Source organism: Biomphalaria glabrata, chromosome 3 (assembly GCF_947242115.1).
Source record: "Biomphalaria glabrata chromosome 3, xgBioGlab47.1, whole genome shotgun sequence".
NCBI lineage: Eukaryota > Metazoa > Mollusca > Gastropoda > Planorbidae > Biomphalaria > Biomphalaria glabrata.
Genome location: NC_074713.1, coordinates 9,042,596 through 9,061,647, shown reverse-complemented (window position 1 = coordinate 9,061,647; position 19,052 = coordinate 9,042,596). Strand labels below are relative to the sequence as shown.

The 19,052-nt window shown below is 39.1% G+C and overlaps 1 protein-coding gene across 1 annotated transcript in view; it reads right to left on the bottom strand.

Moving 5' to 3' along the window:
• The window catches only part of LOC106067619 (uncharacterized), a 57,959-nt gene extending 39,299 nt beyond the window's left edge, over positions 1 to 18,660 (bottom strand). The window contains exons 1-2 of the mRNA XM_056023245.1: positions 17,867 to 18,660; positions 8,950 to 11,217 (exon numbers count right to left, since the gene is read on the bottom strand). Of these exons, the coding sequence (XP_055879220.1) occupies positions 8,950 to 11,196 (2,247 nt within the window). The 5' untranslated portion in view covers positions 11,197 to 11,217; positions 17,867 to 18,660. The remainder of the gene's footprint in view (positions 1 to 8,949; positions 11,218 to 17,866) is intronic.
• Between the last annotated feature and the right edge of the window lie 392 nt (positions 18,661 to 19,052).

Here is a 19,052-nt window from a genome sequence, read left to right as displayed (position 1 = left end):
TTGTTGACGCACTACCTCCAAGGAGTGAGTAGCATCGTACATCAGCGCCCTTTAAACCCATACACCACCTAACATCATATAACAGTCCATTCATACATACGTCTCCACATATCCACACAATTGTACACACCTGCTCATATAATACCTCTAGTAAAAATGTACGTAAGAAGCGTGTACATGTAATTAATTTTCTGCAAATAAAAACACTACCACCTAAAAAGATACAGACATTTTTGAATTAATAATAATTCGGATTAAGGTAATTTTAATGTCACAATAGGTTTGTTAAACACACAAACAGACAATCCTATCTCAACAAATCTACTGAACATTCTAGGAAGTATTCTGAATGTCTTGAATTTGAAGAAATAGTATTAGTTGTTAGAAGGAATATTTATTTTTAGTAAGAAGAGAAATTTACAAAGAAAAAAAATTGGCAAATTTTTCATCTCTCTTCCATCATCCACCCGCATTTTTGTTTCTCTGCTTCCCTATTACATGCAATCTCTCCGTTTTATTCTTTCTCCTCTCTCCCTCTCTCTCTCTCTCTCTCTTCCCTCGCCTTCTGTCACGTATATCTACCTAGGGTATGACGTAAGTGCATATTATCAGACAAACGCCAACATAAAAGATTTGAACACCTATCATCTCGTTATCAGACCCGTGTATCCGGAGGTCATTCACTGACCCAAATACAAAAACATTACACCTTCTCTACGACAATGTTTGTATGTTTGGTCAAATCTTACAAGACTAACGACATTTTATTACAAACAATCACAAACCATTTTCTGCTAAAAACTAAAGAGAGTAAGTGTAACAAAAAAAAAACTTCTCGGCTCTTAAGAACAAGTGAGGAGAGAGAGAGAGAGAGAGAGAAGGAAAATATGACAGAATTAAGAGGAGAGAGAGAGAGAGAGAGAGATTTGTGGAGAAATTAATAAAAAGGTGAGAGAGAAAGTGAGATGGGAGAATGAGAGGGTGAGAGAAAGTGATGGAAGATTGAGAGTGACAGAGATGAAGGAGAGAATGATAGAGAGAGAGAGGGAGAATAAGAGAGAGAGAGAGAGAGAGAGAGAAGGAAAATATGACAGAATTAAGAGGAGAGAGAGAGAGAGAGATTTGTGGAGAAATGAATAAAAAGGTGAGAGAGAAAGTGAGATGGGAGAATGAGAGGGTGAGAGAAAGTGATGGAAGATTGAGAGTGACAGAGATGAAGGAGAGAATGATAGAGAGAGAGGGAGAATGAGAGAGAGAGAGGGAGAAAGAGAGATGGAGGGAGAATAAGAGAGAAAGAGAGAGAGATCGGAGAATATTAAGACCACTAATCATAAAAAGTTTGACAAAAGAGAAAGAAAGAGACTCTGAAGAGAGTGGGGGCGGGGGAGGACAGATAGATAAACAAATCTAGCTTGCAATCTTGATCAAGACACTAAATCCAAGATTCTTCACAGATGACAATGATGGCTTATAGGATCGCGAGGGCGCCACCCACTCAGCGATAATGACCGTAATAAAGAGGGCGCAAAAAAAAAAATAAAAAAAAAAACGTTTCCTTTTAGCACTCCGCCTCCCTAGCCCCTCATACATCATCTCTGGACCCGCTAGCGGTCAGCTTCGCCGGCCCGTCCTTATAAACTAAGTGCCAATGGACCTGCCTGGCCCTATACGTCTTGAGATAGCCCAGGATCCAGAAAATGACCTGTTCAATAATGCAAAGAGATGAACTTCCTCTTTTAGTGGGGAAGAAAATAAAAAAAGGGGGGGGGGGAGAGATATGAGTTTCTGTTATGGAGGCTATAAAGGCAGTAGAGATAATAGTATCTTTACTCCTAATCATAAGAGCGTGCAAGGAAGCGCCCGGGGGGAGGGGAGAGAAGGGCCGTTGAGGGAGGAGGACGCATATTGATGACGGCTGAATTGAAGGAAACAGGACTTCTTGTGAGGGCGCCGGAGAGGATGAAGGAGCTGGGGGACGGCGAAGACGCGGCAAGAGGCGCTGCTTTTTAACACTTCTTCCATCAAACACGGGGGGGCGTCTCACACCACGCCCATGATTTCATCTTGCTCCCCTTTCCTGGTCTCTCGACAGCATTTGATTTTCATTGTGAATTACGTGTGAGCGAATGTGTATGTGTGAGTGAATTATGTGTGAGTGAATGTGTATGTGTGTGTTTATTAAAAACTAAGCTATCCAAGACGATGGTAAACTCTATAGTAAGACCACTTAGGTTACTGAAATTTTGCCGACGTTACAGGACACACATCGTATTAACCGAAGTCCGTTGTATGACTGCGATGCGATGGCACTAGTTTGTAGGCCAACTCCTTTATAGGAAAGTGTTTTAACGGCATGACGCATCGAGCTATAAGCCATATGGTTACAAGTCTAAATAACAAGAACCTTTGATCTCGACTATCAGTTCACACTTGATTGATTCAGATTACAAAAACATATGACTTGTCTCTTAAAGCCTACGCACTTTTTTTTTTTTAGTAGGGGAGATAAGAAAAGTTAGAAATGTTGACCAAAGTGTTTTTTTACGTGACTTAAAGACAAATTAAATTATTTCAGAGAAACAGAGAAGGAGAGGGGAGAAAGAGAGAAGAAAGAGAGTAGAAAGAGAGAAGAAAGAGAGAAGAAAGAGAGAAGAAAGAGAGTGGGGAGAGGTAGAGGGAGAGAGGGGTTACAATAATTAAAAAAACAACAAATTGAAGCTTAGATCTCAGTTTCGGCTTAAGTGCTCCCTCCCCCCCCCCCTTTTTTTTTTAAATTTCAAACTATCCCCCCCCCCCTCCCCCCTTTCTCCAGGCTAGCTAGAACAAAAGAATTTACATCTTGAAGATTTCCTTGAAAACTTTTTTTTTTGTCTTAACAGAACAAGGACAGTACCAAGTGTCACTCAGAGACCAGCGCTCTCAGAATGACCAGATCTTGAGTCAGAGTCGTCACCCAGTGAGACATTCGATATACACTCACTTCTTCACCACTTCAAACAATTGTTTGCTTAACAAGGAGTCTCAAACTGGTTTTAGAGCACTCTATCGGCAATGATCAAAAAGTAAGGCGACACAAAGATAGACCAGGAATAAGATGGGCATCCCCAAAGCTCAAGATCTAAATGGAAAAAATGTTTTGAAGCATGGTCTACTGGCTTGGGGGTGACTTAAATGTTACAGGAAAAATATGGATATAAATCTGAACAATTTTGTTTACAAAGTATTTGCTTGGAGTGAAAATATCCCCATCGCAATGAGTCGCTATAAGTATGGGGAAAGAGAGGGATCTAAAAGAAACAAGTTGAGATCCATTCATATTATAATGTAATTAAGTAACTTAAAAAACAAACTAAACTATTTAGAAATGAAACAAAAGATTGTATTTCAAGTGCTAGAGGAAATTAATTAACGCTTTTAGAAATTGTAAAAAAGACAAAACAACGAAGACGTCTGAAAGACAAAGATGGACACTAGAAATCTAGTTCAACACTTTGAAAGTTGACACTCTTCAATGTAAAGTAAGTAAAACTTGCGATCTGTAGGGCAGACGATGTTAAGGTCATCTGTTTCCGTGGCCGACTGTTAACGAGGATGTCATGTGACCAGCACAACGGCCAACCAACTTTATTTCCCACAATTAATGTTACATACCCATTAGAGATGGACTCAAAGGCGCCCCAAAGATCCCGAAATGGAAAATCCCAGTCTTCGCTAGGATTCGAACACGGGAACTCGGAAGCCAAGCGCTCTATCGCTCAGCCACCCCGACACATACCGTTCCATGTGAGGAGACTTTAAATCTTCCGTATATCTTCCGTATGCAGTTATAACATTATAATCCTTTGAGTTAGATTCGAACACTGTGACAAGAGCTGACATAACATGAGATAAGGAAGAGAAAGGTCCCTCAAGTCTTTGTACTGTCGTGACATAGTGGATCACACGGAAGAGACGGTCTCCTCTCTTAGACCATCTCAAGAACACTATGACAATGTGATACTATGACAATGTGATACTGTGACAATGTGATGATGTGACAATGTGATACTGTGACAATGTGATACTGTGACAATGTGATACTGTGACTATGTGATACTGTGACACTGTGATACTGTGACAATGTGACGATTGCCAACTGATTCACTCGCGATTTAAATAAAAAAAGAACATCAGCTATACAAAAAAAACTATCAGAGACAACTTGTATCGATTAGCAATCGAAGGCTGATCGAATATTTATAAATAACACATTGATAGGAAGCCTAAGAGTGCTGACTTCAGATGGTAAAAAAATAAGGGACTTAATTGAACACCGTAACTTGTGATTGTAAGGGGACCTAATCAAGCTATAACTTCTAATAGTAAGGGTAGGTTATCATATCTTGTGACTTCTGATGATGTAGTAAGCGGAAACAAAAGGAAGGGGTTGGGGGGGGGGGGCGGTGGGTCATTAAGACAAGAGAAGAAAAAGAAAAAAGAAAGTTAAGTTCCCCTTTCAGTCCATGCAGTCTATCTAGCAGACGATGTTAAAGTCATCTGTTTCTAAGGCCAACGGTTAACAAGATGGGAGAAACGCTTGTGCAAACAAAATTTACAGCAAATTAGAAAAAAAAAAAGAAAAGAGAAAGAAAGAAAAGAAACAGAGAAAAGAAAGAAAAGAGAAAGAAAGAAAAGAAACAAAGAAAAGAAAGAAAGAAACGAAACAAAGAAAAGAAAGAAAGAAAACAGGAAAAGAGAATTAAAGAGTAAAACGGTTAAAAAGGAATAAATCAAATAATGTTTTCATATCAAAATGAGAAACAGAGAAATAGAACGACGTATGATAAAAACGAAATAAGTATAATGAAATAGAAATAGTGAAGTGGGGCGGTGGGGAAGGATGGGGAAAAAAGAAAAATGGGTGTAGTATATGAACAACTAAGACGCAAAATATAAATACTTGGACAATTCAATACAATATTTTGTATTAGAAATACTACAGACAAGGCAAATAACAAGGAGGAATGGAGAAAGAAGGTCGACAAATCTTGCTTGGTGCCCCAACGGTCCAACATACTAAGGGATAGGTAAAGGTATCACTACAGATAGTTAGATTAGCCCTTAGAAGCTAGAACACAACACATTTCTAGCTTAAGTCTAATTTAATATTACTGTAGGCATCTCTAGGCTGATGGCAGTGAAAGTGTTAAATCGTTCCATGAGCAGAATACCAATAAAAAACTTTTGCAGAAGTGTTATATAGTGATAATTAAAAGATTGGAGTGTAATGAGTGGTATAGTACTGTAAGAAGGATTGGTTGGGAATTTTAGAATAAAAGTATTTTCGGTGCCTACGAAATAAAAAGGCTTTTTAAAAAAATATGAGCACAAGGAATAAAAAAGAAACGAAACTACCCTGAACTATTTAAAAAAAAAAGATAAAAGATTGTTAAAAGATAACGAAACAAAAAGGTCGCTCCTGTAAGCAGTACGTATACACTGGACTTATCAAAGTTATGCATGTCTTTGCCAAGAAAAAAAAACTGGGTTACACTCTAAGATAGCCAGAGAAGAGATAATTAAACACAAGGCTTCGCGATAGATGCGGGGATGTTACAATATACCACAAAATATGCAGCGGTTTGATTGGTAGATATATTTAGAGCTGAGTAATTAGGTCAATCCCAAAGGGAAGGGCAATAACAACTTGCATTTAGTCAAAGAATTTAACATGAATTTAAGGTTTTAACTCCAAATATTTGAGATCTAGTGAAAAATAAATTCCAATAATCTGATAGTAAATTTAAAAATAAGTTTCTGACTAAAAGTAACAACAGAAAAAACAACAACATAAAACCATTAAAAATTCTTATGGAAAGCTATAATGATACGATTGAATAAAATGTATGTTCTGAAGAAAATTCAGAAATTCGTACCTTAAATATCTGGAGAGGAAATAAAAAGACAAAAATTCTAGAAAGCCACAAACTATACAAGGATTTACAGAGCATTATAATTTGATGCCAGTAACTCAAGGGAAAGGAAGCCTCACTTGGCAAATACAGAAGTACACAAATATATATGCTCGCCATCTAGGAGAAGATCACTCCACGATATCCTGCTGTATCCGATACCTAGCCGGGAATCTTGAGAAATACCAACAGAAAATGCAAACAAAAGTTCCTAGCGCTGATCTAGAAACCGACCAATGAAAGCCAATGTTACACTCAAGTTGCCAAGACGTGTGGACAAAGCAGACTAAAGTAGACGTACTTACGAAACTCTATCTTCTTGTGTTGAGCAGAAGTGATCCTGCTTTCTTACTGTCCATTGTTGGATCATTGTACTTATTTGAATGTCAGATTCTTGTTTGGTCTTTAGAAATTGCCTTGATGGGCAGTGGCGTAGCTTTCAATTTTTCAATAAGATGCTAACAAAGATTTTTTTTTTTACTCAGATTACTCGAAAAAAAATAATAAAATATAGGGAAACTTTAAAAATAGGCTTCGGCGACTCGAGGTCAAGGTCTGGTCACTATTACCGCTCCTCAAAATCCCCTTTCCCTAACGCCCATTTACAAAATAGACTTACAAGAATTAGCGTCTTTAAACCCTTAAGATGTAGGAGAGTGTCCTGTCTCTAAACATGAACATTGCAATTTCATTTTGTATGTCTTCATTGTAAAACAGCTCAGAAATTTAAGGATTTGAAAAAAAAAAAATTCTTATACAACGCTTCATATTTTTATTGCAATTAAAATTTGTGTCTTTGTGCTATATGAACTTTCTTCATGTTTTATTTCGTATTGCAAGCTTGTTTGTTATTGTAACTTTCTTATGGTTTGATTCCAACGAAGATAAAAAAAAATAAATCATGCAGACAGTTAAGACAGCTGACATTGTAAAGAAACACTCCAGATTTTTCTCTTTTTTTGTATTAATTGAACGCAAGTCTTGGATTGCATTCTCTGCGCTCATTGTCACGTTGTGACAAGTCCTCCCTCCCTATACCCCTCTCCTTTTTTTTTGTTCAATGACACCCCCCTCCTATTGTCTTTTCCTATCGACGTCTTTGTCTCTTTCTGTAATGTTATCTTCAGTAGCATGCAAACCCCCCCCCCCCCTTATTTTTTCTCTCCCCTGTCTCTCCCACCACTCGAGTTTATTTTTTCATCACTCGCCTGGCTTCACTCCCCCCCCCCCCCCCCATCATCTCAGAGCCCACTCGTCCAGGGCCCGTCAAGAAAATCACCTGTAAGATGAGACGTCAGGACACGGAGGTAATCAGATTCCAATTAAACAACAACAACAGGTACACACACACTCACACACACACACACACACACACACACACACACACACACACACGTGCACACGGAAAGTAACAATTGCAACGTATCCTTTTTTTTAATTTAAATTTTATTCTGTTATTAACTCGGTACCTCTTACCCTCCCGCCCCCACCCCCACCCCACTCTTTCTCTCCGACTATTGTCGGTAACGTTATAGCAATGTCTGCAGCTCAGGTACCTTCTCACACAAGCGATCTGTTTGAGACCTTACGACTTCTAAAATAGATGTCGATATATTCAATTACAAATGAACATAAAAAAAAATGCCATGCAGTATCCAGGGATACAGGATATTTTTTGTTTTTGTTTTACAAGCACTGGTGCACACGTATTACAAATGCACATGCTGGTGCGTAGACACATACAACAGAGTTATTAAAACGATTTAAATTTGACCGCCATCCATGCTCTAGCTCACAGCGTTGATCTATCTGACCGACGGGTGAGCATTGACAACTACAACCTTCTCATCAACGCCATCACTCTTCTAACACATCGTCCCCGCTTAACACCCCCCCCCCACACACACACAGTGTGTATCACATTATTTAAGTTGTAAGTCCAACAACCCTCAGACACTTCGTAGCAGACGACTTATGACTTAAGTGGCTTCAATACGAATGTTTTAAAAATAAAGACGCTTTCAAATATAATTTTAGCAAGTAGATTTCAAAACACAAATTGAAAGGGAAATCTTTCGCTCCCGGATACAGATATTTTTCTAATAGCTGTCACTTGAAGCAACTCTGCGTGAGACAAACAAAAAAAAAAAAAATAAATGAATGTTCATTACGAACTAAGAAATTAAACCGGAAAAACTATTCCAGCTTTTTGTTTTCCCGAACTCGTGAATTTCTATCAAATTCGAAACTTACTCCACTATTAAAACATCTTGGTGGGAGCATATAGGGAAATTTTTGAGACGCTGGAGAGTAGAACGATTTAAGAGCGGAAAATTAAAAGATGAATGAGGTCTCCTGGGAAATTTAAGAAATGCGTAGTGCCCTGGCCATTGATAAGACTTAAATACAAAATAAACGCAAAGATGTGTTTGTATAGGCGTAACTTGTTCTATGAGCAACAGTTATTTATATTGCTTGACTATACGCCTTTGTAAATCGCCTCGAAGTTCATCATCCTTGTCCGAATGGCGAGTTAACAAAAATGACGTCAGCCCTAAATATAAGTGATAACAAGCAAATGTGATTCTAAGGAATTGTGTAGGCTTGAACTCTTGGTTGGGTTTGAAAGATTTTTCTTTGGAAATATACCCAGGAAATGAGAAATGAGAAGAAAATAAAAAGGGGGGTAATCTGGGAATATTAAATAAAGAAATATGCGATATAGTAACATGAAATGGCATTTCTGTACTTTTTGTTTTTCAACTGTAAAAGGTTATAAAATAGCCATATTTGTCACGTGACGCGGTGCTAGGCGACCCCTTAAAACGCCTGAACATTGTACATGGTGAAACTGCGAAAACTCCCGACTGTCGAGAACCCAGCCTCAGACAAACGATAAAGTATTGGGCATCCCTTATCTAAGACAGATAAAATAGTGAGTGTAAAGATAAATGTATTGCTCACCTATTGACTTAAAAAACCTAAATCAAAAGGATATCATGTGTGAACTGCCAGGGCTGTTGCCATCCATGAGGTCGCCGGACATGCTCATGCGGTAACTGTCATTTATAAAGTGTGGAGACTCGCTAGCCGATCTCGGGGAACTCCTGGAGTGTTCCTGTGGGCTAGGAATGCGGGAATCCCCGTAAGACGCATCCCGAAGCCGGAGCGCATTGAGAAGGTCCGTGTGACTCAGCGATGGGTTGGTGATGGCCACGCTGGTTGGAAGCACTGGGGGAAGAAAGTGTTGAAAAGATAAATGTCTCTGGGCGTCCGCGTGGTCCATGCTGGAACTAGCGGTGTTGTCTTGCAGCACCCCGGGTTTTCCCCTAGGCGAGTTCAGCCTCGTGTCCGTCACCTTTGTGCGCTTTTTCTTTGGCGTGTTCACAATCAAGGGCAAGGGCTCATTCTGTTCCGGCTCCACCGGGTACATGGGCGTCAACGCTTGGTGTGGGAGATAATATTGGAAGTGCGGGTGGAATGGGAGGGCGGGTGCGGGGTATGGGGTGATGAGGTCGCTCTCCGTTTTTGAAATGGGCTCGAAGGCGCTCTTCTCTTGCTGCATCTTTCCGAACCTCTCCAGGAAATGAATGTGGTCGATAAAAGGCACGTTAAGCTCCAGCTTCTTTTCGATCTGCGCATTGTTCACTGTCTCTTTTAAAGCTTCACGCTCTGAAGGGGTGCTGACTGAAAGTGGCCGGTGAGGCGTCTGCTGCTGGTGAGGCTGCGACAAGTGTGGTTGATGAACGGGTTGGTGGTGAGGGTGCATAAAGTTGGGAAAGAGTCCGGGCGACTGGTGGTGCTTCAAATTTTGCTGCTGTTGCTGCTGTTGTAACTGTTGCTGCTGCTGTTGTTGGCTGGATTGGTGCTGGTGTCTATCTGTGTGCTGCTGTGGAGTCATGGACTCCGTTGTGGCGGAAGGTTCTGAGCTGGCGGCCTGTTTTTCATTGAACACTTTGGTGACTGCGCTATCAATAGCTTTGCTAAGAGCTTGAGTCACTTCCGCTTTTATGGCATTGGCTATTTTGGTGATATCTACTGGAGGAGATTTGGGTTGCACTTCCGGCGCAGAGTTCACGTTATCTTGTCTTGCTTGCAAAGATTTAGAAACGTTCCTCATCGCAGAAATGTGGTCCAAATCTGGCCGCATAAAAAAATTTGTACTAAAAAAATTGTCCCTATGCGACTGTGGATAAAAACGGGGAAATAAGTCTTTCTCCGAAAGTCCGCGATATAAGCTAGGCCTGAAAAAGCTATCACCCCCTAACATTCGAAGTGGATTGACCTCGGCGACATTGTCCTCGAGACTAGGAACATCCTCGCCGAGGCTCAAGTTTTTGATGAGCATGCTGTTATTATTGTTATGCTTATAATGTGCTACGGGCTCTCTGCTGCCCTCGATGACTTTAGCGTTATCGTGTTGCTGTGGTTGGGTCTGTTTCCTTTTTTGGCGCTTTCCGACATCACTTCCTGGTGACAAGCGGTTGTTGTAGTCGTAGCCGTTTTCCTGGCGCGGGGAGGTGGGCTTAGTAATGACCTCAAGCCTGGGTCGCTTGACCTCAACGTTGACCGGACTGGATCTCTTGGTCTTCATTTCCACATCAACTTCTTCCTCTGTGAGATCGTCGTCGTTGAGGCACAGCTCCTCGTCACTTTTCCTCTTCATAGCCTCAAGCTGTTCTTCCAGCTTTTGGATTTGCCTCCTTATATGAACCTCTTCAAATGGCAATACGCTGGCGTCATGTTGCTGAGGCTGGGGCTGCTTTCGTTTCTGCCTCTTCATATCCGCCATCATGATCCCGGCGCAAGAGTCTATTGCGTTATTGTGTGGGGATAGTCTGTGGCCTGTTAAAAGTTTGTCAACGTTGGCGCGTTTGGCCTCTTTAGTCTCCACCTGGCTGAGCTCTCTCCCGTCAAGCTTGAGCACGTCCTCGTTCGCCGAGGCGTCCAGGGAGCGATCGTCCAGATCGTCGGACTGGTCCTCGTCGTTAACGGAGGAGTTGTTGTCGTTGGCGAGCTCAGTGTCCTCATTATCCAGATCGTTGTTGTCCCTGGCGCTGTAGGCCATGTCGCTAGATTTGCTGTGCAGGAGGGGCGAGATCATCTCGCTATTACAGTCGCTGCTGTAGATGCTGTCCTTGGCGCTGTCGCTATCTTTAAGCTGGCTGTTGAAGTGTGTCTCCTTGTGGTGCAGGATGTCTCGCAGGAGTAATGAAGTGTCCACACTCGCACAGGGAGACTGCATCCTAACTCCAGGAGTGCAGTGCTGCAAGAGAGAAAGACAAGAATTAGAATAGACGTGAAGAGTGACATCTACTGGTACATTCAAGATCAGTTTTTCTTACAAGATATTGGGGGAGGGGGGGGGAGATTGAAATATATCGATCAGAAAGTAATAGAAAGGAATTACAAATGTAGAGGGCAGGCCTATTATAAGGATTTGTTTTATGTATATAAATCTGTACAAAGTTTTACGCAATCGAATCATTAAACAGGAACAATCTGATTTAAACTTTGTCACATGTAAATTATGAGTGAGTCTGGTGAGAATGTACATTTTGGTTTCTTATACTTAAAATGTTTTTTGTTTGGTGTAATGCACAAATTGTAAGATGCATTTACTATTCGACAATACAAAATATTTTTATTATCATTATTATAACATATTCAGTCACGTATCATTTCTTGGTATAGGCCTATAAGAATATTTGGTTAACCAGTAGAATTATTTTAGAACTGACTAAAGGGGAGATCTCTCAAGAGTTGTAGGCGCTGTGGCTGAGCGCGACTTATGAACCGGGGGTTCGAATCCTGGAATTTTTTTTTATTTCATGATCTTTGGGTGCCTCTGAGTCCAACCAGCTCCAACGGGTACCTGACATTAATCGGGAAAAAATAACGGAGGTTGGTCGTTTTGCTGGTCACAGGGCACCCTCCTTAACCGTATGTCACAGAAACAGATGACGTTTACATCATCTGTTCTAGAGATCACAAAGTGGAAACTTGATTTTTAGTTTCTGACAAATTGCGATTAATAGTAACGCTACGTCGAACTGAAAAAATACCCACATCTAAGTATATCAATGAACAGAAAAATACACAAACTCATGTTTTTTTTTTTGTTTTTTTTAAGCAATGTCTAAAATTGTTTTTGCATTCACATTTAGATATTGCGCTTTGTAGTTTAAAGGGAGCATATAAAAACCCAGCTCTTGTAGAAAATATTCAGCTTGAAAGCACTGATTGAAAGATATCGTCTAGCCTGTGACGGCTCTATATAAAACCTGATACCCGGAGACATCGACGCTCCTGGAGCAAACCTTCCCCCCTCACCCATTTCAGGTCCGTGGCTCTTCACTTCATCCACGCTGCACAGAGGCGTTGACTTTTATTACAACAGTGGAAGGTCTCGTGTGTCAAGTCTTCAGTAGAACAACTACTGAACAAAAGAAAATGGTGAACAAAAAAAAAATTAAAGGGGAAAAAAAAAAAGGGGGGGGGGAACTTGTACGCGTGTGCTCTGCGGTCTGGAGCAATCAATACACAGTCTGTTGGTGCCACTCCCCCTAACATCTTCCGGAATCATTCTGTTCCCCCCTCCCCCCCTGACTGTCCCGTCTCCTCTGGAGACATTCGAATGGAAAATCAGAGTGCTGATAAAAAATTTTTTTTTGTAAAATGTTTTTTTTTCTTTGATGTTTATTTGTGCACGCTCTTATTCAGCTATTAGATATCTAAGTTTGTTTCTTGGTTGTTTTTGGTTTTCTTTGATGTTTATTTGTGCACGCTCTTATTCAGCTATTAGATATCTAAGTTGTTTCTTGGTTGTTTTTGGTTTTCTTTGATGTTTATTTGTGCACGCTCTTATTCAGCTATTAGATATCTAAGTTGTTTCTTGGTTTGTTTATTTTCTTTGATATTTATTTGTGCACGCTTTTATTCAGCTATTAGATATCTAAGTTGTTTCTTGGTTGTTGTTTTTTATATTCACAAGAGACATGAAAGCTAAGCATAAACCCATAGAGATCTGTGTGCTATATATAAACACATAAAGATATATTTGTATAACTACAGGCTTTAACTGAGAGAAACAAGCTTTGTTTTCGTGGTTATTTGTTGTTTTTAATAAACTTTAATTATTTTTACTATTTTGTACAATGATCATTTCGCACAGTAAGCAGGTGTTTGGTACATTGCTAAGATTTAATTACAACAATATTGAAAGAATAAACATTTACTCCTCCGTGTAAATGAAAATATGGTGAATAAGTCATTGAATATTTTAAAGCAAATCTTTGTTATGGTAGTATTCTACGTGCAAAACAAAACTGGTCAATTTATACCATAATGCAGAATTTCATTGCTATCGATAGTCTTCTTAGAGTAGGCCTATTAATATTTCATAGTGTTGTTTTTGTTGTTGTTAGTCATTGTTGTTGCTGTTTTTGTTTTGTTGTTGTTGTTTTTTCAAGTAATATAGTTACGTGTCAACTCAATTAATATTTATTACGCTGAAAAAAACAAAACAATACTAAATGCCTTGTAGCTAATAATAGCAACGAGTAGTGGCCCTTGAGTGCTGCCTTGCAAAACAAGACTCAGCTATTTAATCATTTATTTTAGAAAGGGGGGAAGTTAACACAGAAGGCAGTAAGGTGAAGAAATTAAAAAAAAAAAAGTAACAAAAAAAGTCGACTCATCGGTCTTCTCACTATGTTATATCACCTTCGATAAGTCGCCTTATTGAAACTGCCATGTATTTTTTTTAATAGATGACTAAAAGAAACATTTTATAAACTAAAATGTATGAAACAATCATTTGTTTGCGGTTAGAAATAGCCATTGTTGTTTTCTTTCTTAGAGGATGAAAGAAACAAAAAAATGGTTTATTATGTTCTGAATAAAATCTGTTAAGTGTTTAATAACTTTCTCCATAACTTGACAAAAGCGTTCAATGAACACGAGGAGGATGATATAGACATTTGTCGGACTAGATGATTAAATCAAAGCGAAAGTTTCGCAAACAGACTAAAACTAGAGATCGAGCTGACGTGGTCGCTATTAAATAAGATACTGTAGACCGAGCATTCAGTTTGCCATTATCGTCAATATATTTATTTTAATACAATACATAAAGTAACGTGTAAGGCTTGGTGTCGTGATTAGGCTAAGTGGTCTTTCAACAAAAATCTTTCCACAAAAACCTATACGAAGCACAGGAGGAGGATAACTCAACGCAAATGTGTGGAAATTGGATAGTATCAAGGTGTGGATCAGCTTATCAATTCCAGAATCGTTACAAAAGGCCGAGGTATGGGCGGAAGTGGTGAAAGAGTCTACAGTGGTACCCCAACAACACTTCACAGGTTACAGGATAGAAGTGGAAAAAAGAAATATCGATTAATGAATATTTTTAAAAACAGCCTCGTAGAGCGACATTGTAAAAACAAAGAAAAACAACTAGAACTAACCGGTTTAGAAAAATAATTGAAGTGATTAAAAAAAAAAGAAGAGCACAAAAAATAAAGCAAAAAAAAAAAAAATTCCTTTGAGCATAAAATTGCTCATTCAAATGTTTAATAGTTTATTTGTCTCAAGGACTTTTGAATGGCAACCTTATAAAGTAATAATAAAGAACACATAATCAATAGACCACTTTAAAATAGGGTATTCTTGTGCGCATGTTTTGAAGTTCAGTAAGCCATTGGCTAGAAATTTCAACTCAGCCTACGGTTGTTTAGTTATCAGCGTTATGGGCCTGTAATATGATCTTGGACTACGGTTGTTGCTTTAGTTATCAGGTCCATGGACCAGTGATATGATCTTGGCCTACAGTTTTTTAGTTATTTGGGCCCATATGGGCCAGTGATCTAGGCCTACGGTTATCTGGTTCATGACCAGTGATATGATCAAGGACTACGGTTGTTGGATTCGAACTAGAGGCCATCTGTTGGGAGACAAAAGAGATGCCTGAAACATAAAATCAGCACAATTGTGTTTCTTTCCCTTTCCATTTAACTCTTTAATAGTTCAAAGTATCCAACCGTAACTTCTTATCCGACTAACATCTTATCTTTGTACTAACATCTTATATTATAGTTCTGTGTTGTTTCAGATTACATTTCATCTAAGTCTAGGTGTATATGATCATCTGGTGGATCTTTTGGATCAGAGATTCGAATCGTGTTGATTCATTGAGTTCCCAAGCTAGTTAGTTTAACCCATTTCATACTGGGGACATGCATCCATTATGCCACAAAAAAAAAAGGTATGTGTGTGTGTCTATGTCTTAGCGAATGGATTGAATAAATATCTTTTAGCTCTGTCTTTTATTATAGTTCTTTATTATTTTGTTTATTATTTTGAAAAAAAAATTGATTTTGGATCTTGATTTTGGTTCCAAATGCAAAAGAAACCTCTGGAAACATAATTAAATTATACGAAATTATCATGTTAAAATAAGGCGATATAGCCGGCGTTAGTAGATTAATAAAGATGTAGTATAGAAACTGGGTGGCTTTTTTTTTATTGACTTTGATATGTCTATCTAGATACTTTAACGATCTGTAGATTAGAGTCACAATAAGAAACTAATCTAAATAGTAAATACAATGAACAATCATGTCACTTGAAGCCATTACTAACCGCATTAGAGCTTATCTCAACTCACAGTCCATTTATCGGAGTTAAAAAAAAACAACTTCTTTACAAGTCCACATCTTAATCTAGTTCAATCCGATTAGTTTAATGTTTAATAGAGACCTCTTTATTGTAACGGCTATTTAATAGAGACTTCTATATTGTAATTGCTATTTAAGATAAAAGATCTAGCGGCTTTTGTTTTTATTTCTTTACAATAAGATTTGTCACTAAGTTTTCTCGCGTTGGAGAACTCTGCACTAGAGACATTGACGTTTAATATCACTAAATTGGTTATATCACATTTTGGTGTGCGAAGTGGATAGGCTGTAGACCATAATCTAGATCTAGCGCTTACCTGTCAAACAGAAAGTCTTGAGTTTGAAGCCTAATTAAAACTGTTGACTTTTAATTAAGGATTTTAAGACATCCCGACTAATTTCAAACTGTAACTATATATCTATATGTCTGATTTTAATTATTTAATTCAATAATTGGTCACTATTAGGCCTACTGTATTTTAGAATCTAGTAAGCGCTTTTTTTTCCCTCTCTAATGACCCCTTGAAATATAGGTAATTGAATCACTGATACACGCAAAGTGTAGCCTACATGTCAATCTAGATCTAGCCTCTAGATCTAGATAATGTCACAAAAGAATCTTTATTACGTATTCTGTCAACTAGATCTAGACTCTATGATATAGAAACCTAGATCTAGACTTGTTCATGGTCTACTCTAGCCTTATAGCTTTTGTGTTGATCTAGACCCCGTAATCTAGATATAGGCCTACACGAAGATCTGTTAGAATCCTATGGGTTTGGGCATATATCGAAGATTAAATGTTTGACGATTAGAGCCTAAATCACTTTTCAAAGAAATCGATAGATCTAGATAGGTATGATTAGGATGTTGTGATCAGTAGTGTGATATGCCTGTGTTCAGTTATTGATTGTTGAAGATGTGTATCAGACTAATTGGACTGCTGACAGTGTTCGGCCTACTTTGATACACACTCTATAGATCTATTTAGATCTAGATCTAGTCTAAGTTGACACACTCGCCTACTCTGTACTGTAGTAAGACATTAAATAATAAAAGCCCTAGATCTAAACATATTATGAAGACATGGACTGTTCCAGGACTAGAAACACAAATCGAGATAATCTAGATATAGGATTAGACTTATAAAATAGATTAGTTTATTGAACAATTTGATGCCTTACAATGTGTTCATTGATCAAGAGTGTACAAGAAGGTGTAAATCTCTAGACCCAGAAGACGTCAACCATGTTTAACCTTGCTCCACCCCCATGGCCCCATCCATTACTGATCTGATTGTAGTATGTGAGCCTAGTCAATATCTTAAGCTAGATCTAATGTACTCATAATAATTCGTACTGTTTTGTTTAAATGGTTAGCAATGGTGTGAGCGTAGATGCCAATGTGTTCCATGATTAGATCTAATAGAATGTATATCTAAATCTAGTCTAGAAGATAGTTAGTTTTCTCTTTTCTAATGTTGCCCTTACTTACTAGCTAATAAATTTAGATCTAGATCATCAGCAAGCTATTGAATCACCAAAGACCCTTGGTCTACACGCGGTAGACCTAGATAAAGATGTAGCCTACTCTAGATTTATTTAGATCTAGATTCTAATAATAGCTAGATTCTAGATCTAGATCTAGAATGTCTAACTCACTGAAGTAAGTCATAACATCTAGATCTCTGTAGGTCTACGTAAGCCTAGAGTATATAGACCTAGTGTCTACCAAGGCTTAATGTGAACATAGATAAACTGTAGGCCTATTGGTCTACAACTAAAAAAAAACTAGACTCTTATCTAAATCTATATTTCGATCTAGATTCTATCAGGTCTCTCGGATAATTTTTACTATTTTAGATCGACAATACAATCTAGATCTACATTCTCATAATACAGAAAATTTAAATTTGACTTCTATTTAATCAAGGTAGGCCTATAGAGTCTAGATCTAATTTAAAAAGAAAAAGACGCTGTATAAATAAAGAATCTATATATGTAGATCTAGACTACACTTTAATAGCGGGCGTCCGATACAGTCTCTAATGTTGACTATACATCAGGGCCGAATTTACCAATAGGCCACACAAGTTATAGCTTAGCCCCCCCCTCCTTTTCAGAATCTATAAAATATAAGGCTTTTAAAGGGCCCCATATCACACATAGATTAGGACTAGGGTCTATATATAGATTCTAGATCTACCTAAAGCACTTCTAGACATAGTAAACTTACCAGAGAGTACAAGTCTATCCGTAGTGGTGTCAATGCAATTGACCTTCCAAAACATTAAACAACAGAATGTCTAGAACTAGACTTGAAATATCCTTTTTTTTATGGGTGTCTCGGGCTGAACAGAGGCGAGAAGTGGGCACAACGCTCTTGATTATTAGATCTTTATAATCACTAGCCTATCCTATCGAATCTGTTGTTTATGCACAAGTCTAGAAAGACTCTCGAACCCTGGCTATCACACTTATGTCATCATTTAATAAGTCCGATATCTTTACTACCACACTGAGCAACCGTAGATACGGCACAGTAATCTATGATGGACCTGTATTGTCGGGAGTCAGTTACTGTTAGCGAAAGACGTCCGTCTCCGAGCGGGCGAAGAACTCCTTTGATTCTGTTGAGCGTATCCACTGGTCCTTAAAAAAGCACTGGAGTGGGGTAGGGGAGAGAAGCCTTAAGCCCAACCGAGCGGCACAGAGACACTGAATCGGAAGAAATTGTCTGAAGACTGTCCTCTCTCGTACCTATCCTTGGCGACTAGACGGGGGTTAGGCACGTGGAGGAAAGGCTTTTTAGAGATGCGCGACTTCTGGAAAAAGGGGGGGGGGGCGGGGCCAAGCCGGAGCCTATCTGTCAAGACACAGAGCAAACTCAGAACTTGGACTCGCGTTTCGGAGATGTCGTTACCCCATTGGCTGGAGAAAGTCACTCGCTAAGTCGCCGTCATTGGCTGGAAGACTGGTCTGCTAAGCGACACGGAGAAAAGAAGGTTTTTTTCCCTCTCTCTCTCTCTCTCTCCCCTTCACTCTCTATCATCCAAGACGTGCGGGAAGAGAGCGAGAGGACGGGGGGGGGGGGGGAGAGCTTGGTATAAACGTTAGAAAGAGAGGGACCAGAAAGAGAGAGATGGGGGTATATCCTTGTACAGGCTGTGGGACAATCGCGTACGTAGACTTGATGCACTCACGAACAAGTGTACCGGAGAGAGGAAGCGAAGAGAGAGAGAGACTTGGGACTGAATGGGTTGGGGGGGGGGGAATACAATTAACGTTTAAAATTGGGAAGAGGAAACGAATTTGGACCAAAGTAAAAGAGCGGGGCAGGGATGGGGGCAGTATGGGACAGCCCAAGAAAATGACTGTGTGATTGTGTGGTTAATCCAAATTTTAATGGTACAGTGATTCAA